We start from the raw sequence: 23,561 nt of genomic DNA on the forward strand, positions 1-23,561 counted from the left end.
AGTGCGTTAGTTGCTTATGAACGATTCTTTCAAGAACTTTGGACAAGAATGGTAGCACGGAAATCGGTCTATAATGAGTGTGTGAGGAGGGGTTGGAAAGCTTAGGAATAGGAATGACATGAGCAAGACGCCATAACTCAGGAAAAGTATTAGATGAAAGAGAATGATTGAAAATATTGCAAATGATAGGAAGAACTGTGTTTATAGATAAAGTGATCATTCGTCGGCTTACTCCATCACAACCAATGGCATCCGATTTAATAGCCTGGACATGCTTGTAGACATCCTCTATATCGACAGAATGAAAACGGAATGGAGTATTATTTATTTTTGACCGAAGAGAAATTTCAGCAATAGTATTGTCCCTAACACTAGGAGTCAAAACATCAACAGTGGTGAAATAGTTGTTGAGTGTGTCAAGATCAGTTGATTTACAAATATTATCACGTTGCCTCCCAATCCCTAATGTGTTCAGAAACTTCCAAACATCAGAAGTACTTTTGTTGTTTATGGAATTATTTATAAAATTGCGTTGTGCATCTCTACAGATTTTATTGCATCGATTCCGTAGCTTTTTGTATCTAGTGAGATTATCTTCAGTAGGGTTAAGCTTAAATTTCGACTTGGATGTGTTGCGTTTAACCATAAGTGCCTTAATATCTTCGGTTAACCATGGTGCAGGGAGATGTTTAAGTTTGACTGGACGTAAAGGAGCATGAATATCAAATAATTGAGTTAGAAGAGAATTAAAAATATTAAGTTTATCACTTACGGCTGGAGCGCTTAAAACACTAGTCCAGTCAATGCCGCTCAAGTCACGCTGAAAAGTCTCAGTATTAAAGTTCTTAAAACTTCTTCGCATCACAACAGTTGGCTTTGGTTTGGGTGCACGAATTTTATAAGATAAGTATACTAAGTCATGATACGAAAAACCCTCGGCAGGAAATTGACCATGTAAGTGCACTCGTTCCGGAGCCGAAACAATCATCAAGTCCAATTGCGACGGCACACAGTTCGGAAAAAAATGTGTTGCGTTGGTAGGGAGAAGACAAAGGTTCGCACTGTTAATAATATTTTTTAATCGATGTGCACGGTGATCATTTCTTAATATACAAGTGTTAAAGTCACCCATAATAATTGTGTGATCTACACATAAAGTATACCTTTCCAACAAGCTCTCAAATGTATCAAAGTAGCTAATATGCATAGAAGGACTATAATAAACACCAAGTAAGACTTTGAGATTACCAAAAAGAATTTCAATAAAAATATGTTCAGCAGATTCAGAGTACTGTGATGGAGATTTATCAAGAATGGAAAATGAAATGTGACTGCGCAAATAGATCGCAACCCCTCCGCCACCCTTTCCAGTTCTATCGTTTCGAATTAAGTGAAAGCCTGGCAAAGCATACGAGGTAGAAGGCAAATTTGGTTTCAGAAATGTTTCAGAAATTAGTATAGCATGTATATTCTTGACATTAAAGCTTGCTAAAAGATCGTGATAGTGAGAGGGTATACTTTGCGCGTTTATGTGAACCAGGTTAAAATTTTTGGAAGAAGTAGAAAAGGTAGAATCTAAAAGTGAATCAAGAGACAAAGACATACTATGGAAGCTATCTTCTGTTGTAGTGGATGCACTAAGGGATGATACGCTATCATTAAGATTACTAATACAGTCATCAATAACATTCATTATAAAAAGTAATATAATAATAAAATATAAATGTATATAAATTTATATATATATATATATATATATATATAAATATAATAAATTAAAATAACAATAATAAAAATACTTTTATAAGTTAATATACCAAAAAAAAAATCAAAAACAGAACATTGTGTTACCTACCGGCAGTAAAAGTACTAAATTCAACTAATTCTAAATAGTACAAAAATAACATGAAAAAAAAAAATTCAACTACCAACAATATTATAAAATAACAAAGTGAAACTTTAAAAGGAAAATTATATATATATATATTATGTTTATTTTATTTAATTATATATATATATTATGTTTATTTAATTATATATATATATTATGTTTATTTTATTTCTTTTTATAAAACTTATAAAATGAGAAAAACGATACTGTCAATACTTTCAATTTAATGAATTAAATTTTTCTTTGTATTTTGTAATATATTTTAGATTTTATAATTTTTGTTAAAAATTAATTAATTTTTGTTGATTTCCGCTCCAGATTTCCGCCCGAGACTAGATGTCATATTTATTAATGTGTTAAGGTTAACCATATAGACATTTGTTACATAAGTATTTTAGTATCTACGCTATTACCTAAAACAATGACATTTACTAAGATAGGCAACCTAAGGCTAGCCGTGCGTGAATGTATATCAAATAAAAAATATTATACATCGGTCATGTAAATTCCGACATCCAATTAATCTCCTTATATTGTTATCTCAAGAATCTTTGTAGTTTATTTGATATAAGCATAAATATAATAATTTCAAACATAAGAACATCATTCGGTATCAAATTTATTGATAAATTAATTATTTATATTAATTAATGTATAACACCGAGCATCGTCTCAAATTTAACTAACTTATGTTGCTAATACAGCCGTTAGAATTTTAATACTAAGCTCATTATTAATATTAGTTAACAGATGCCAGAGAAATGAAAATACCTAACACTTTAATAAATAATTTACGCATAAATACGTTTTTTAGGTGTGCAAAGCGATTAATAACTTTTTTTTTTACTTATTAATACGTAGTAGCCTAATACTCTAGACACAAACATATTTAACCTGTACCTATATTATTATGAAAAACAACTTATCTTCTGCTAATGAGATTTTAAACAACCATAACAATAAAAACGAGTCATATAACATCCATCCTACTACAAATGTCTTTGAGAAATAGAATTAGTGATGAGAACGAACGAGGAAGGTCGGGAAACATCGATATCGTACCTTGGTCGGGTGTGGTAGGAGTAAATGCGGTCTAGTTTCTGCAGCTGGAGGAGCCGCACGGCACGGTCTAATAGGTCTGGGTCGACACGGTCCCCATCCGCAACGTCGCGGCGGTCAATCCTGCCAATATATCGATATCGATATGACATGTGATCACAACACTAACGACGACCAAGATACGATAACGATTTCACATCGTTAATTAACATTGTTTTTTGAAATAAGAAATTTGCATATTGTAATAATTTCCCCTACATGGAGTAACGGGCCTATGCCCAGCAGTGAAATGTTACTGGAAGAATAATCGTGAATCATCAATTTGTATGTATAGACTGTCGGGTTAAAATATATAAGAACCAAAGAACGGCTTTCCTTTAAGAGAGTAACAAAAAAAAAAATTAACAATAAAAAATTTTTGCAACATTTTATGCGAATCTCCGCTCCTATCGGTCGATCTTTAATGTTATATAAACTATACATAAACTTTGTAGATAAATGATTTTTTATACAGTAAAAAAAAATATTAGAATCAGTAGCTATTAACAATATTACGTACAAACAAACTGCTGCATTTTAATATTAGTATAGATTCGTCACGGCCTCTTTAACCATTTTGTAATAATGTTTAATACGAGGTTGTTATAATCTAATCAAAACACTGTTAAGTCGAATGCATACATTAATTACGATAATATTATTATCGTAACTCACTATCGATATATTGCTTATTAGAGTGATACTTCACTAACACATTTTACTCATTATGAATGTGAACTTTAGGTGACAGATGTAAGAACATTACAAATGTTGATTCTGAATTCGGAAAATTCAGAATATAGAGAGATTCTTAAGAAACTACACAGTCACTCTTTTAAAAACCTGTCAATAACCATAAATTTAATATTCTTTGTACTGAAAGCATTCGAGTTTTGCAACGCTTTCATTTCCGCTTAATACAATTTTTTCACTACAAAACATAAATTATTTTCCAGTGGTTATGCTACATCCGATCTATAATTAATGGCACAAGTAACTCGCGCTATATTTAATGAGATTTTTAAATCACAAATAGTACACGATTTCCTTGAAGAAGCTAAGAATGGTAAAGCATAACATCAATATTCATTTTAAATGAACACATAACTTTTAATCTTATTAAAGAAAAATTTCCAAACTGCAAAATTCCAAATCGTATAATTGCAAAAATTAATTCTATTACATTTTTTTTTAATTTAATTTTACACTTAAGTCTTAATAATACTCTCAATTATTATTAGAGATAAGCAAATTTGATCCTTTGCAAAGAAACATTACAGTCCAAAATTAAATGTAAAAAAATATTAATGACAATGAAAAAATTAACACGGTTCAAAAAGTTACTTTATAAAATAAACCCAGAATAATGAGTTTTGAAATACTACAAAAAAAAAAAGATTAGTATAAGAATTGGGTTTTTTTTTTATCATGACCTTTTGATTGGATTACTTAATAACCAGCGATTTTGATAACTATTAAGATCAGTATATACTAAAATAAATAGTAATAAGTGTTTTGGAACTAAGTTCTAAATTATATTTTTATGTAAGATAGTCAACAATGTCTTCAAAGGATCCCCTACATACCATATTTACGCGGTGCACATCTTTCTAGTGCTTTTACTTCGCTTTCTTTTACTGTCATCACAACGACGTATAACCTTATTTGATGTTGCAGCCTAGATACTGAGATGAGTTTTTACATCTATGATATATATGTCATAAATACGTGTCAAAAATACTAACGTAATTCCAGGTTTAACTTTCAAATGCGAATTGTACATCAACTTAGTAAGCTTATGGCGAAGCATAAATCAGTTATTAAAACTGTTTTTCATATAAAAGTCTCTTCCGGAAGACGGCTACGACTAGGTGTTATTTATTTCTTCCTGCACATATTGCATAAACTTTAATGTGTAAAAAAAATATTTCATATTTTTTACACTTATTTCAAAATAATACATCAGTACGATATTTATTAATATTGGATATACTTTTAATCATGTTCGTTACTGTAGAATGAAAATCATGAAAGTTTTACATTTTTTTTGCATAATACATTTACTGGTAAAGCCTTTTACATCTTATTTTATTCCTCTTTTATCATCAAATAAATTTAATTTCGAAAAACTCATAAAATATTTCAAACCTTTACTTCTTTTCATCATTACAGCCTATACAGTCCACTGCTGGACATAGGCCTCCACAAGTTTACGCCAAAAATAACGTGAACTCATGTGTTTTGCCCATAGTCACCACGCTGGGCAGGCGGGTTGGTGACCGCAGTACTGGCTTTGTCGCACCGAAGACGCTGCTGCCCGTCTTCGGCCTGTGTATTTCAAAGCCAGCAGTTTTTATGGTTATCCCGCCATCGGTCGGCTTCTTAAGTTCCAAGGTGGTTGTGGAACCTTGTTATCCCTTAGTCGCCTCTTACGACACCCACGGGAAGAGAGGGGGTGGCTAAATTCTTTAGTGCCGTAGCCACACAGCACTTACTTCGTTTAGTTCCCAAAAATAGTCATTGGAATGTTTTCAAAGTCGTAATAAACGAAACAATATTTCTTCATTTGTTTTTATTTTTAACAAAAATTTTGTCGTTAATAACATTTAGAAATTAGATTACGTAAAGATATGTAAAATAATTTTCCAAAAGGCAACTTGAAGTTCAACATTCAGAGGGCCAGAAACTTTGTAAATAACATTTTGATAATTGAGTAACTGAAAATAATTATTGAATAAAGTTAGACCCAATTAAGAGAGTCAATTTCGCGCTCCCGATATCATGATACTTGTGTCAATTATTATTTTTTTCTTTAATTAAAAATTCTCCACGCATCCAATAAAGCTTCATACAAAGTAATGTAACAGATTTTAAAGCATTCATTGAAAGTTTGAAAAACTCCGCTATAATATGGTTTAAACTTCAGGAGATAGCAAGTTAACATAACAACATTAATTGCTAAAACATTGAAATATATTTTCGAATACATAATTTATAAAATAGTTCTAATTATTATAACTCGACGATTTTTTTTTTGTTCATATAATCTTAGATTTACTATAGCGCAAATTACTTTCTTGTATCTTTAAAATAAGCCGATTTAAGTTATAATATAAGCTTTAAGATATCACGCTAAAACTTATACATATACTAGCGTCTCGCCCCGGCTTCGCACAGTTGCAAATACTATCAGTGTTCCTCTACTATATTATGCACTTATTATACATATAAACCTTCCTCTGGAATCACTCTATTTACTAAAGAAAACTGCATCAAAATCCGTTGCTTAGTTTTAAAGATCTAAGCATACAGACCGCTGTCTGTTGTTGTTGGAAGCGACTTTGTTTTATACTATGTAATGATACATATAAGTCGTCATTTTTTTTTCAGACCCAAATTAATATTAGTTTATTTATTACTACATATAATTACTTCTCTTTTGGACTTACTTTTTGTACATGACTTAGAAGTGGGAAGTAGCATATGAGGTTCGATTTAACGCCTTCGCTTGCTTTCAGTCTGTTTATACATCATCTTGTTTTAAAACGTCATATTTCAAATCTTCATGACATACATTTCACAACATTACAGTAATAAAATCTTTTAACATTTACCGCTTATAACTTGAGACCACGACCAGGCGTAACCTTTCGTAATAATACATCCCATTACTGCGTTAAGTGATTAGACTACAAAATTGAAATGTACCTCCGAATAGCAGTTTAGTAGTTTTCAACTGAGGTAGGGCACAGCAGGAATTTCCTGCTCAAAATATGGAGCAGCCCGACTGGGGAAGTACCTCGACCTTACAGAAGACCACAGCTAAATAATACTGTTTTCAAGCAGTATTGTGTTCCTGTTAGTGAGTAAGGTGACCAGAGCTCCTGGGGGGATTGGGGATTGGGTCGGCAACGCGATTGCGATGCTTCTGGTGTTGCAGGCGTCTATAAGCTACGGTAATCGCTTACCATCAGGTGAGCCGTACGCTTGTTTGCCGACCTAGTGACATAAAAAAAAAATAGTATTTTTTTTATGTTTTCAGTATAGGCATTATTAAATAATTCCACAACTTGCCGACGCCGCATTGGTGCAACGGCCATAGAACGGGTTTGTGGCTGTTGCGCTGGCGGTTGCGGGTTCGATCCACGTGACAAAAATGTGCCTCGGAGAGCACTCCGTGTGTCATTACTCATAGTAGGGAATATATCCGCCAACCCGCATTGGAGCAGCGTGGTGGATTAAGCTCCGATACTTTTCCCACATGGGGAAAGATGCCCAGCAATGGGCTAAAGCGTAATTCCGAAACTTATATTTCTTAAAATGTCTGCAAAATTAAAGTAAAATAAAAGATACTAAACTTTCTACTTCGGTTCTATAACAGCCTGTTAGAAATAATTGATTTTTTATTTGTACGTCTTTTAATGTTTCCATTTATTTAAATACTAATATTTTCAGCAATGCTTTACAATGAAACGATATCTGTTTTCGAAATTTATAACTTCAAATACTCATATTTTATAGTAATGTTGTATACATTGTAATGCAAGAGCTATTAAAATATTTATTATTTTTATAGTAGTTACCAGTAGAAACTGTTTTACTTTGACTATTTCCTTTTATTTTCTACTAACTGACCCGGCGAACTTCATGTTAGCGTTTTTGTAAATATAGGTACCTATCCTTTTTAATTTTTAACCGACTTCCAAAAAAGGAGGAGGTTCTCAATTCGACTGTATTTTTTTTTTATGTATGTTACATCAGAACTTTTGACTGGGTGGAGCGATTTCGACAAATTTTCTTTTAATCGAAAGATGGTGTATGCCAATTGGTCCCATTCAAATTTATTTGAGATCTAACAACTACTTTTCGAGCTATATCTAATAATGCGTTTTTACTTGACGCTTTTTTCGTCGACCTACGTTGTATTATACCTCATACTACATAACTTTCTACTTGATGTACCGATTTTGATATTTCTTTTTTTGTTGGAAAGAAGATATCCTAAGTTTAGTACCATGATAAGGAAACCAGGATCTGATGATGGGATCCCAGAGAAATTGATGGAAATTCTTGAAAATCCGCAATAACTTTTTACTGGGTGTACCAATTTTGATAATTCTTTTTTTGTTGGAAAGAAGATATCCTTAATTTAGTACCATGATAAGGAAACCAGAATCTGATAATGGGATCCCAGAGAAATCGAGGGAACTTCTTAAAAATCCGCAATAACTTTTTACTGGGTGTACCGATTTTAATAATTTTTAATTTAATCGAAAGCTAATGTTTGTCATGTAGTCACATATAAATTTCATTGAGATCTGATAACTACTTTTTGAGTAATCTTTGATAACGCGCAGTTACTTGAGTATTTTTTCGTCGATGTACGTTGTATTACTCGTCGATGTAATTGAAGTCGGTTTTTTTTTGTCTTATACGAAACTTGCTCTGCAAATAACGAACACACAAAAAAAAAATTTCCAGCTTAGTTGGGGCAGTCGTTCGAAAATTATTCTCCTACATATATTTCGACAATTAATTTTTATATAGATAGTGATAGAATATAACATTTTCATTAAAATCAGATAAAAACACTTTAGATATAGTGGAATGTCCTTTCCCTTTAAATCTGTCTTCCTATCATCAAATGCTTCATATATAGTTATCAAATAGTTCTGATAACTGCAATTGAAAAAAAAAGTCGTCATCGTTGGACTACTGATTCCGATTTGTAGTTTTAATAATAAATCTCCTGTGGTATGCATTATAATGCATGTTTAACAAAAGGCAGGGGCATTTTAAGCCCGTGGTTGTTTAATTTAAATAAAAAATAAAAAAAAAATTGTCAAAGTAAGTTTGACATAATAAATTTAAATGCCATTTGAATGATTCATTTAGTAAAATTTCAAGTATGAGTTAACAAAATAGTGAAAGCATTAATTTGTTAGAAAGTAAATGTCAACTTGTAACAGTTTAATTGAATCAATATACCTAATTCAAATTTAAAATTCAAATTGAATACTCGATGGAATTTCTGTATAAAATTTTCAGCTAAAATTTTCAGAATACCCTCAGTTTCGAAAATGGAATCCAATAAAGAGGTAAACAAATGTTTCTAATATCAACAACAACGGAAACACAATGGTTAAAGTTTACTTGAGAGTCCCATTTACAAACCATTCGAATTTAAGTTTTAAAAGAAAAACTTTAATTTTATCGTGTTCAAGTAAGTCGAAACTAGCTGTGATAATTACAAGCTTTGTACTTGTAAATATTAAACATATATTGTATGTATACTATTTGTTCCGATAGACATTTTCATGTCCTACGGACCGTCGAACGCGTGATGTTTTAAAATGGTCGTTTTTAGCGTTATTTTCTTAATTTTTCCATTCGTATGAACCATTCTTAGAGCATGGAAAAATAACATAATTAATAACATTCCAGGGGACCCTCCGTTTCGAAAAGGGAATCCAATAAAGTAAACAAAAGTATTAAATATCAACAACAACGGAAAAATTATGGTTAAATTAAAAAAAAAATGAACGGTTCAGCGGTTTTTGAATTTTGCGCTTATTTATTTCAGTACACGTTTATACATAATAAAACTGGTTTCCGTATTATTACTGGGACTATAATAAACATTCTTCTTAACTCTAGAATCTATAACATTCGAGTTTTAATAAGTCTTCGGGATGTTCTAAGCTACAAATTATCATGCTAAAAGACTAATAATGGATCGGATCAATATCGACGAATTTCAACTGATTGCATTGGTCATATTTACCTTGTATATTTATGTGATACTTTTATATAATACTAACTAATTAAGCGACCTTCTTACCACCATGTTTAGGTATATTTCTGTGAATAAATGGATTTCGTTATTTATTTTCTTATTCACTAACTTTTCCTCAAAATAACGATTAATTTTCATTTTTGAAGATAGATTAGATGTATTTTTATAAACTTTGACGCTTTGTTGAATATATCTTGATTATTATTGATGTAGGTCAAAACTTATAAAAAATTTAAAACTTTGTGTGAGATCTTAAAATTAAAACTTATTTCATACCATTTGTAACTTTTTTACTATAAGTATTTTTTATTTGTTTATTATTAATTCAAAAATTAAAATATTTCATATTTTTCATATACTGAATGAAGCTAAATTGAACTATCTTACATTTTCGTCAAAAATACTTTTACTTATTACTAAATACTGGTAAATTAATAATTTTAAAAAGTTATTTGCCTATTTTAGCAGATAAATGCAGAGAGTAATAATTAGATTTAGTTAAAACTTTAACCTTACAAAGTCACTACAGAATGGTCGTTTGAAATTGACAAAAGGTTTTTTAGGTCGCGTGGGGAGATGCGGGTAAAAGTTAAACTGTAGAGTGCAGGAAATTTTTCAACCCGGAATACATTTTATTCAATATACCAAAATGTACCAAGTTGTATAAACATTCAATTTCGTTGAAAGAAAATTCATTATCAAGATATAAAAAACCTTGCTGTCATAACAGATACTAAAATTAATATTAAATCAATAATATTAATAATGAAAATATTTATTATTAGCGTACTAAATATAGAATAATATTGTATGCTTGTAAAACGTGATTAAAGCAACGAATTTTAAATATAAATTATAAATGAAATGATTATATGAGCGTTAACTTTTAAATAAGATAATTAAATATAATCACTCAATACAAGTCTGTAATAAAAAAAAATAAAAATATTCTTGTTCAAAGGTCAATCGAAACCAATTGTCTCATTCATAGAAATGAAACAAATAAAAAAGTCTATCATACACATATCTTCATAATCTTTCATAAAAACATAAATTCGAAAGTAAAAAGAAAAAAAAATTCTACAAAATCAAGCAAAAAAATAGATGACAGCTGAAATAACCGCGCGTCTTGTATTTCTATTACAATTTTCCCAGTGGACAGTGTATTCGCGAACAGTAATTTTCTCCTGTCTGCCCTCTCGTCACGCTTTGGTCAGTGGAATTACTGTATATTTCACATCACGTTGGAGTACTACAATAAGTCATCAAATCATAATTATTTCACTGCCTACACTGAGAGCTTTTGTACGCAAATAGCATTTATCTATACCCACGACATCGTAGAGTTTCTTTTAACTTATATAATGTGCTAAAAATATGCTACGTTTTTAATTAAGATTTCATTCCATGAGTCAGTTTTGTTCAAGTAAATATATCTATGAGGCAGCCAAGGCAGCAGTGAAATCCCAATAAAAAAATATTATTTAAGCGACGCTTCTTTTTAGAGCACTGTATTATGTTTAATATTAATATTACGAAATATACTAGTGTAAATTTAGTAGCTTTTATTTTATTTTGTACATCAAAAGATACATAGAAGTATGAAATTATAACTTATTTTTAATGCCGTAAATATGAGACTTAAATATAAAAGTGGAACAGTTAAACGGTGCCTCCGCGTGCTACATCACGTCAAAAAAAAAAAAACAAGTGTCTGTGACTACTAATGGTCTGGGAATACTCAACTATAACATTATACAAGATTTCGAAACAACAAAACATTATTTAATTTTTATTTATCAAGGAACGAATTATAATGAATTAAGTTATCAAAGAATATGCGTATAAAATTTTAGACTTAGATTCTATATTGTGTTATTTCAACCTTTTCAATTTTCTATACTATTATATAAAACTCTCAATTGAAAGTTGATGCCTAATACCCTTGTTAGCGGTGATTATTGTAGCAATGTACCGTACAAACATAAAAAAATTACTTATGATTAAAAAATGTCTGTAAAATAGCCATATACAGATGATTACCAAAAGTAGTAATAATAATTTAGCCTTTATTTTTATTTTTAATCCATGTATATTTTTAACCAGTTTTTATTGTTATTACAATTTTGGTATATTTTACCGATATTAAATTAAAAAATTAGTATAAGTACAGACTATTATTTAATTTATCATTATCAAATCAAATAACTGAGGTAGGGCACAGCAGAAATTTCCTGCTCAAAATATGGAGCAGTCCGACTGGGGTAGTACCTCGACCTTACAGAAGATCACAGCAAAATAATACTGTTTTCAAGCAGTATTGTGTTCCTGTTGGTGAGTAAGGTGACCAGAGCTCCTGGGGGGATTAGGGATTGGGTCGGCAACGCGCTTGCGATGCTTCTGGTTTTGCAGGTATCTATAAGCTACGGTAATCGCTTACCATCAGGTGAGCCGTACGCTTGTTTGCCGACCTAGTGACATAAAAAAAAAGGTTTATAAATACTTTTTATTTTATTGCTTATTTATTTATTAATGTTTTTATGAACTGACCAATACTCGTATGATTTGTTTAAGTATTATAACACGACCTATAGAAAAAAAATATATATAAACTTAAAACTTTTTAAGGGTAAAACTTCTTTACGCATGCTTGACTTGGGGAGTTAACTGGTGAATGCGTGACGAGAGCGTTACAAGTTAAAAGTGTGATCGGGCGAGACGAACAGAAGTTAAGAGGGAGATATAAGTTAGTGAAGATAGAAAAAGAGAAAGCTACGTTTCGTAAGTTGTACTTCAGTCGTGTAGTGGAGTACACTTGTAAATTTAGTCGTCAATATACAAGTAGTACCCTATATGCTACTTAAATTATAAGAAAGAAGTTTAATCAATATGAAATTTATATTCATAAATAAAAGTATATTTTTTTGACCCATAACTGATGCGACCAATGCCGCCCGAAGCAGCTTATAGTTGATAAAATATCATCATATAACTGTACTTTTATATTATATTGAAGTCTGTGCCCCTATCACAACGTAGCTCAAAGTAAAGGCGAATATTTCTCTTTGGCTAGCCCGCATCCCATTATCGTATCGCCGAAGTAATTTTATAGGGAAACGGTGATGACAGTTTTACCGTAAAAGTTATTAAAATAGAAATGTTGAAACATATTAAAATTTAAATGTAATTTTGTCTGTTAGAATTATATATAAGTGTATAAATGTTGAATTTGTTTTCCTAATATACATATCATGTCTTAATTTATAATTATCCTTTGTATATTAAGGTGAACAATAAAATTATAATTGAGTTGCTCTGACAAGAGAAACAACATTTAAAGCTATTGTTCAACCAAATCACAAATAAAATATACTTTATAGAAATAATTTTATCAGATTAATATACAGTACCTGGGTGACCAAGCTCCGCTCGGTATTTTTAGTAAATCGTGAAGGATTAGTAGTAGAAGAGAGAGTTATTGATGATGAAGTCTTTTTTAACCGACTTCAAAAAAAGGAGGAGGTTACTCAATTCGGCTGAAGGAAACTCAATATATATATATATATATATCGCACCTTCGGTGCAACAAAGTCACGATTCAGGACACTTTTTTTGTTATGTCTTTTATTAGGACTTTTTGATAATTTAATATAAGATTTTTAAACTATAGCAAAGAAAGTAAACTATTAATTTTATAAAGATTTCAAACCTACCATAAATAATAATCCAGAAATGAGGACGTAAAAGCGAAAAAAAAAAAAAATTAAAAGTCCTCTCCTGTAAAATTAAGAAATGAGCTGTTGTGACTTTGTTGCACCGAAGTTGCGATATATATATCACTACATAGTATAAAACAAAGTCGCTTTCTCTGTCCCTATGTCCCTATGTATGCTTAAATCTTTAAAACTTCGCAACGGATTTTGATGCGGTTTTTTTAATAGATAGAGTGATTGAAGAGGAAGGTTTATATCTATAATAACATCCATTAAATAGTGGAGATATACTGTTATTTTTGAGGTTTCTATTGTGATGTCGTAAATAATTACAATTTTTCCGCTTACATTGCAAACGCAGCCTGAACCCTACGAGATTTATCAAAATAATGTACTAAATATTTAACACATTGAAAAGTTCTACAGAAAACTCCGCTATGGTATATATGTCTATCTCTTATGAATATCCCACAATAACATTTTTTTGTCATTTACTTTTTACGACAAATAATGGCTAATTTTGAAAGCGATTTTAATCAATACAGAATTAATCCTTATCTAATTAAATATCTTAAATACATTGTTGATTTAATATAGATCTATATGGCCCTTTACAGTATATGATTTAAATAAATATTTTTGAAGATATTATAGATTTAAAAATTGCGGTACGTAGCGTTTGCGGCAGTTCCGGCCGGCTTTTACTCTAAAGTTAACGCGTGCGGGCCACGGGCAGTAATGAATAAATAAAAACTACTGGATCGATTTTAATCATTTTTTTTCAGTGAATGACATAGGCTATAATTATATTTTATACTCGTGCGAAGCGGGAGCGAGTATGTTCGGGGATAACTTCGTCGTTTATGAAAAGATTTTGATAATTCTTTTTTGGTGGAAAGAAGATATCCCTGGTGTGGTAGCATGGTTATGAAACCAGGATCTGATGATGGGATCCTAGAGAAATCGAGGGAAACTCTCGAAAATCCACATAACTTTACATTAACTACATAATACTTAACATACTACTGGTTGTACTGAATTTGATGATTTTTAACTTAATCGAAAGCCGATATTTATCATGTGGTCATATTTCATCGAGATCTGATTAAAACTTTTGGAGTAATCTTTGATAATGCGTATTTCTCGACTATTTTTCCGTGTACCTACATTGTATTACCTGTCGATGTAATTGAAGTCGATTTTTTTTTTGTTTGCCTGCAAACACAATTACTAATAATGAATTAACACAAAATAAAAATAAAAAATAACGATAAATTAAAAATTGATATAAAATACACAAATACAAGATTGAGAGTAATTGCTTCTCAAAACTGATAGGGGCTCCAACAAATCGTGTCTTTTGAAAATCATATTTACGAATTACATATTTATAAAATATGAATAATATTTTTTTTACCGACAATAATAAAAACTATAAATAAAAATTAAAAATCAAAAATAATAAATAATTAAAAAATTATAATGATAAAATATGAATAATATATTTCGATTTTACCGACATAATAATAAAAAATAAGAACTGCCTATTTAAATAAAAAATAACGAATGCAATTAGAAAAAAAAAGAAAAAATAATTCATCAGAGACATGGGGATTTGAACCATGATCTTCTTGGTTGATACCGACCGGCCGACTTCTCACCGAGCTATTGCAACTGAATTGACAGACTCGAAATTTACCTTCGTATTCTAACGATATTTTTTTCACTCCCTAAAAACAGGGATAAAACGACATTTTCTGAAAATGAATCCTAGCTAGATAGATTTATCTCCCTCGAAACCCCCTATATACTAAATTTTATGAAAATCGTTGGAGCCGTTTCCGAGATTCAGATTATATATATATATATACAAGAATTGCTCGTTTAATAGTATAAGATCAAAGAATCTGAATATTGATCTGATAAAATCAAGTCGATTTTATAATTTTTTGTTACTTTTTGAACAAGTTTTATAAAATCATTCGCGCTCTGGGTTTATGAATGACAAAATATAGGTGTAACGAGTAAAGTGATCTACTAGAAGATGTAAATATTTTTTGGTTGAACGAGCACCACCATATCTTCTCTATGGTATCTATAGACACTATTTTAAACGGATAAGTAGCGGGACATAAGTGAGACATTAATCCAAACTTGTATTTTCCTCTAGATTTATTTTTTATACAGACATCACAGTTTTCGCAAAAGTTTTTTAAATTGTCCAATAATATTTAAGCATGATAAAATGCTTAAACATTATTGGACAAACTAAGACTAGATGCATTTGTATTGGCCATACAGTCCACACCGACTGCACAGTTTGTGCAGTCCTTGTGGGTCTCCCCACCGTGTTTCGGAGAGTACGCTAAGCCGTCGGTCCCGGTTGTTATAATGTACACCTGATAGCGATCGTTACTCATAGTAAGGAATATATCCGCCAACCCGCACTGGAACAGCGTTGTGGATTAAGCTCTGATCCTTCTCCTATATGGGCAAAGAGGCCTATGCCCAGTAGTGGGATATTACAGGCTGAAGCGTATGATAAAATAATATTGTTTTCCATTTGTTGTCTTCCTGTGACAGTAGTAGTAATTATTACAGTATTCCTATGTGACACACTGTTTACATACATTTTTAAAACAAGGTAATTAAATAATTTATAACACTACTTTAATTTACAATTTTCTATTGTAATTAATTAATATTTCGCATGTAGATGCAATGAAAACTCATGCAAAGATACTAAAATATTAAAATAAAAAAAAATTAAAACTACATAAAATAATTGTTATTAAACTATAAATTAAAAAAAAAAACTTAATATTAACCATTGCATTTAATATGACAAATAACAAAATGGCAAAGTCTATTACCGAATAATCTATTACCGGTGCTTGTGTAAAGAATGCTTAATGCGGATATAACGAGCCTTTGACTACGATGCTTTGAAAATTGTATTACTATTAGGCGACACACCACATATGACCTTAGCGTTTAAATTTTAAAAATTATTTTTATGTAAAAAACCAAAAATAAGCGCAGTATTTAATTTATTTTATAGAAGAAAAGGGATTTTGCTATAAGATAGCAAGTTGGTAGTAGTAGGTGATACACAGTTTTTATGAAACTAGGTCGGCAAACAAGCGGTACCTGACGGTAAGCGATTACCGCAGCTTATAGACGCTTAAACACCAGAAGTATCAGAAGCACGTTGCCGACTCCCCAGGAGCTCTGGTCACCTTACTCACCACAGGAACATAATACTGCTTTAAAGCAATGTTATTTAGCTGTGATCTTCCTTAAGATCGAGGTACTGCCCCAGTCGGGGTGCTTTCGATTATAAGCTGGATATTTGCCTACTACTTTGCCTTACCTCAGTAAATTATTATTAAAACTAAATAAAATAGAAAAGCTGTTATAGTTAATAGTACATCACGCTAATTAGTATATTTATATATCTAATAATATTATCATTTGATTTTAAGCTCACCTTTGTGACCGAATAAGATAATAACTAATAGTATATCCAATTAAGAAATAACTATTACTATATACTACTGGGTAGTCGGGCTTTTATTTCGAGGATTGACTGGGCTTCTTTACCTCCGGTGCTCATCAATAACACTTCCATACCATATAGTAAGTGCGTTAAAAATCTTGGCGTTTACATGGACGAGAATATGAACTGGACAACGCAGATTAAAGAAGTGAGTAGAAAAATGTTTTCAACTTGGCATTCGTTAAGACGCTTACAATACATGCTACCGACTTCTACTAAAATTGCACTCGCGGAATCTCTTTTCCTGTCTCATCTCGACTATGCCGATGCGTGCTATCCTGACCTTACTGAGCAACAACTGACAAAACTTGAGAGGCTCCAAAATTTAGCTATTAGATTCGTATTTTCTTTGCGAAAATACGATCACATATCCGATTTTCGTAAAAAGCTCAAGTGGTTGCCAATCCGCTTTCGCCGGAATACTAGAATGCTGTCGCTGCTTTACTATGTGCTTAAAAGTCCCCGGGCCCCAGAGTATCTAAGAGAAAAGTTTGTAGTGCATGAATCTGACAAGGCACTGCGCTCGAATGATACAACTACGCTGTACATACCTATCCATCATACTGCTTTCTACAATTGCTCTTTTACAGTGCAGTCAATCATTCTGTGGAATGCTTTGCCTAAAAGTATTAGGGAGGCTAAAACTCTTACATCATTTAAGAAGCTACTTAAAGATTTTTACCTAAATTGTTAGTGAAAAGCTGGTCTGTGTTAGTAAGTTTACTCGTAGTTATTCGTAAATGTGCTGTCGATAATTATTCAATTTTATATTTATGATTAACTATTTTCTACTTGATAATTAATGTAATAGGTATGTATTTATTTGTGTATTTAACTGTTTATATATTTATAATATATACTATTTATTTATATATTATATATAATGTAATGGGTATGTATTTATTTGTGTATTTAATTCTTTATATGTTTGTAATATATACTATCTATTTATATATGTATGTATATATGTGTGTATATGTATATATGTATATATATATGTATATTTTATTGTATTATTAGATTGTAGGATCTACTTTGTTTTTTTTTTTTTTTTTTAATTTTCTGTTTTGCCTTTTGATAACCCTACTCTTTTTATTTTAAAATCTCCTCTACCCCAAGGTTGTCTGGAAGAAATCGCTTACCTAGCGATAAGACCGCCTTTGTGCATAATATTGTTTTGCAAATTTTATTTTTTAAAGATGTATGTTATGTTGGCTTGTAATATGCACAATAAAGTATATTTCTTCTTCTTCTTCTTCTTCTATACTACTATCCCGTATTGTAAATATTAAAGTGCCATGTCAGATAAAGTCGAATTCAATTGTTTTAAAAGTTGCATGCCTGTTCTTCTAAATAGGATTCTATTATATTTTCTAATTATATACATTCCGAATACGATCATTTCTTTTTCTTATTAACTACGCTAAATTATTACAAATACCTAATCTAAAATTACTATTAGAGCCTTCTTAAACTAAGTAAATTTTAATTTAATTCAATTATTTTGATTCAGTTCAGCTTCTGCTCAATTCACTTAAAAAATAAAATAGTAAGATATATACTACATATACTGATACAATTACACCCTTACTAATTTCATGTTCTTAGTAAGATTACGCTAAGCATTCGTAATTGAATATTCATAATTCATAACGTTAAACATTTTACGTTTATAAAAACTATAACAGAAACGTAAAGAAAAAATTAAAAAGCCAAAATTAAAGTTAAATGAAACCGCGCGTAAATAAAAGAAAATTAGAAATAAAATGAAGCAAGTCAAATACTCTTCTGAATTATTCACTTCTTTCTCTACTTTATACTTAATTATTTTTTTCTTAAACCGTTGAAATACAGGTGGGTTATGTTAACAAACTTTGATTAGATTTTTTAACAGTATTCCTAATTCCCGTTTTATTCGTAATATAATTTTAAGAGCTTGGCCGTAAAATATACACCAAACGAATAAATTACTCCTAAAAACGAGATTCTTATTCAGACTTTAAAACAGTTGTTTCTCTTGATATTCTCTCTATTAACTATCTTGCTCTGTTCTTTTAAAAAAATTCTTAAATCGATATTTAATCGTTATTAATAATTTAAGCTAAAATTTAAAAATTGTTGTTCCAATTGATATGAATTCTTATTTACGAAACATTTATTCAAAATGTATCGATTACATAAATGCCGCTGCTAAAATGTATTGATTACATAAATGCCTATCTGGTGTTTTTTAATTATATTTCATTTAACTTAATCCGAAGAAAACCCCTAGTATATTGTATGAACGGCGTTAGTACAATTACGTATTTTTTTTTTTTTTTAATTTCAATAAATTTTCGCACAACATATTGAACAATCACTTACATAACTATATTAAAAGACTACTAAATCAGTCTTTTTAAACAACGTACTATATATTGTGGTACTACTTGAATAGATGACTAATATAAAAACATATACTAATATAAAAACTAAAAAAAAAAAACGATTTCCTGAAGGCGGAAAGATTTTCAGGAGTTTTTTTTTGAACTATTGTCTTGTACAAAAATAATATTGCTTTCATAAAATAGGTCCAATGATATATTTTAAAACTCCAATAATATAAGAAATGAATAGGTAAGAAAACTTTACAAAATCAATTAATAAGGTTAAGGAACCTTTTACCTAAGCACGACATTATACTCATAGTTCTTTGAACTGCTTCAAGCTGACTAAGGACACTCAATTGTTGGCTGTAATCCAAACGTCATTATCAGCTAATCTCCCCTCGATGATGATCCGCGATAATATTGGGTATGTCAAGCAATTCTTGTTTGCGTAACTTATCAACAACACTAAAAAACTTAACACGTGATATGAAAGCTTTACGTTATAGAAGCTCTTCAACACCCCCTTCCCCTCCTGAAGTGCAGTCAAGTTCAAGAAACAATGAAAAATATATTTTAATGTATTCAGAACATATTTTTCTGTTCTTAATGTTTCCCTATAATATCTGTGAAGGCATTAATTTTTTGTATGATATAGCTAATGATGATATAACTAACACGTTAAATTAAGTTAACGAAAGTTAATAATGTAAATTTTTTTTGTTACTGCAATACAACAATCACGCAAATTAAAACAGAGTGGTTATAATATTAATCATTCTATATGTTTTCACTTACCTTTAAAAGTATTATAAAAATAACTAACTAAAAAGCTAAAATATGCACCTATGACAGGTAAGTACTAAAGTAAGTAACACTGGCTGAGGTTAACGAGTCCATTATTCTTAAAGTTTTGGTTTTAGCTCGAGGTGGCATGTAGACAGGTATCAAGTAGCACTAGACTGTATTCTATCCATAAAAATATTATAAAAATAAAAGATGTATCTGATAGTCTGACTATCGTTTAATGTCACTGATGCCCAAACCAGTATATGTTTTCTAATTATTGAATTTTACCACAAAAACCATTCGTGTATTAGATATTAAAAAAAATAAAAGATTAATCGATTAATTCCTACATTAAGAATTTGGAAATACTTATTTATTCTTTTGGTTAAAAACAAAACTTTTAATATGATTTGAGGAAAGAAGTAAGTCGCCAGCACTAGTTAATATTAAAAATATGTTTAGTTTATTATACTTTTAAAACATACCTTGGTCTAGCAGCTTGGGTGTAGAGACGATCCAACTCTTGAAGCATGCGTAGAGCATCAGCCATTTCATGAGGTCCTTCCTCACGAGCCTCAGCGAGGCAGAACATGGCCAACACCACGGCGATAGCAACAACAATCTTCTTGTTAAACATTGTATCTAGCCAGAACAGAAGAATATATTTAAAGATTATAAAGTTAATAAAGAATAAGTACAGAACTGTTATAACGATTTAACAAAAAAAGAGTCCACTTGATGGTAACAGTTACAACAATTTCAAGCATACTGCTGACCCTACCCTCGGTTTTATCTAGAATCTGTAGCTACCTAACACAACACTATCACTTAGCAAGATATTTTCTGCTGTGCTCTCTATTTTAATAATGAGGTTCCACGATGACGATCAAATATTCTTAGAAAAACTTGCGGCCTTAAAAATCATTACCTTTTCGAAATTTGATAGTCTGTGTAGGAAATTATATTCAGTCAGACATTTTTATGAATTTCGACTTTACTTCTACGCAGTATGTAGCATAGTGCTAAGTGACATTGAAATGGTCACAAATATGTTGCTATAGGCTTAATGGATTGTAAGCTTCTCCTTATCTTCTACATGAAATAACAATACCACCAAAAACATTTTCATGTAAAATGTTGCCAAGACGAGATCATATAGGTCGCACTGTCGAAAAGTTATCTGATCTCATGTAGAGCCAAGCTTCTAACTCTACAAGCCCTAACTTCACAAACTCTACACCTTAGTCCAAATATATATATATATATATATGGCTTGGCCGTTTCGCTACCGTCACGTGGGTGTAAGGTGAAAAATTTATTCACTGTTTATTACTTTTCAGTTATACAATAGTTCTATTAAATAAAAAATAAAAAGAAGAAGAATAATTGATATACATATAATACAAATAAAAATAAAAAGAGAATATATATAAATGAGACAGGAAAGTCGTCATCGACAAGATCGGCAGCTGGTAGTAACGAAACGGCCAAGCCACATATTTTGACTAAGGTGTAGAGTTTGTGAAGTTAGGGCTTGTAGAGTTAAGGCGTGTAGAGTTAGAAGCTTGGTTCTACATGAGATCTGATAACTTTTTGACAGTGCGAGCCATATGATCTCGTCTTGGCAACATTTTACATGAAAATGTTTTTGGTGGTATTTCACTTCTTTTTGTAAGTTGCTTATAACAATATTATAGCTGCATTTTACCTCCGACACATTTTATGCCATAAATATCATCCAATCTTCACCATATTCGGTTTAAGCATGCTGTTTTTGATTTTATGTTGAACTGATATGCAAATGGGACCTCCGCCAAAACTTAAATACCAAAATTACAAAATGTAAATTTTCGACATAAACTAATAACTGATTTTTTAGTTTTTATGTATTTTATTATTATTATTTATAACAAGGAGTAACAAGGAGTCCCTATATCAATTTTCAGACCTCTAGCATCAAAATTTGCGGAAGTCTCATACAAACTTCCATCCCCTAGTTTAAGGGGTTGGGGGGTAAAAGTTCCAAGTTTTAGAATTTTTTTGTTGTTTGTGTACTAATACTAACTTACATACCAAATTTCAGCTTTCTGGGACTTCAGGAAGTACTCTAAGAATTTTGATCATCATCAGTGAGTGACTAAATCGGGGTTTTTTAGATATCAATTAAATCTAAAGTATAAGAGCTATGCGATTGAAACTTTATATGTTTAATAAGTTCACTATTGACATCATATCCCGAAAATTTGTTTATCTGGTAAAATCCAAACCCAAGCTATGAGGGTTCAAAAAAACGACGAAGCGCTTCGAGAAAAGATAGGTAGTGCTTTTCGTTTTTTTTTTGGCTCGTCTTGGCGGGGACACTACCGTGCCCCCAGATTTGATAAACTCGTCTTAGTTAATTTAAATAGCTTTATAAAACTTTAAAATTCTCCGTTCGAAAAAAATTGAGTTCCGGCGACTTCTTAGGATTGTTAATTGAATTAAGCTATAAAGTGGGGTAAAAAAGAAAAAACGAATAAACAAAAATTAAAATTCACGGAGCATTATCTGTTAAGGTATCCGCATAATAATAATTTTCTAACATTTTTCTAAGCGCAAATAAGTTTTGTTAAAATTAATTGAGTATAATTTGTTAAATTTACTAATAAATACAAAAATTTTGAGATTTATTCAAAGTTAAGGTGATATCATTATAGGATGGGTATCACTAAAATTCAGGGCTGTCAATTCCCATCAATGAATTTTACGGTAAAATGAACAACGGTGACCGGGTCCTGGGAATTATGCTGACACTATTCGTCCTGTCCATATTATAATTCCATATCAAAGGAGTCATATAATGTTAAATTTGTAGGTATATGTGTGTGTGTGAGGTCATGTGTATGTGATTTGGTCATTGTAAAGATAAATTATATACCTTTACCGTGTACGATAATTTTTTAATATATAAAATGTAATACTGTGTTTCGATTATACGCAGTGGTCAATACAATTCTTTATACGAGTATATATTACATCATCTAATATATAAAATTCTCGTGTCATGGTGTTAAACATTGAACTCCTCCAAAACGGCTCGACCGATTTTAATATTTTGTGGGCATATCGGGTAGGTCTGAGAATCGGCCAACATCTATTTTTCATACCCCTAAGTTATAAGGGGGGGGATTAAGCGGGTTAACAACATATATGGCAAACCAACGTTTGCGGGGTTAGCTAGTATTCAAATAACTTTTGAATATATATTGAACACTTTTTTTTCTGTAGATAAACAAGTTTATTCCACTTTCATTTAAAATTTTATGGTTAACGCTACAATCTCGCTCACTTCTGTTCCGATCTAAGAAGG

General features: G+C 30.8%; 1 protein-coding gene across 2 annotated transcripts in view; it reads right to left on the reverse strand.

Annotated features, from left to right (window-relative positions):
- LOC123657859 (neuropeptide F-like) overlaps positions 1-23,561 on the reverse strand; it is a 51,788-nt gene that overhangs the window by 12,037 nt on the left and 16,190 nt on the right. Inside the window, exons 2-3 of one of the 2 annotated variants that reach the window (XM_045593360.1) lie at positions 20,698-20,854; positions 2,954-3,073 (exon numbers count right to left, since the gene is read on the reverse strand). In XM_045593360.1, coding sequence (XP_045449316.1) covers positions 2,954-3,073; positions 20,698-20,849 — 272 coding nt within the window. In that variant the 5' untranslated portion in view covers positions 20,850-20,854. The remainder of the gene's footprint in view (positions 1-2,953; positions 3,074-20,697; positions 20,855-23,561) is intronic. The other variant, XM_045593359.1, reaches the window with a different exon arrangement.

The sequence above is a fragment of the Melitaea cinxia genome, chromosome 11 (genome assembly GCF_905220565.1).
Source record: "Melitaea cinxia chromosome 11, ilMelCinx1.1, whole genome shotgun sequence".
Taxonomy (NCBI): domain Eukaryota; kingdom Metazoa; phylum Arthropoda; class Insecta; order Lepidoptera; family Nymphalidae; genus Melitaea; species Melitaea cinxia.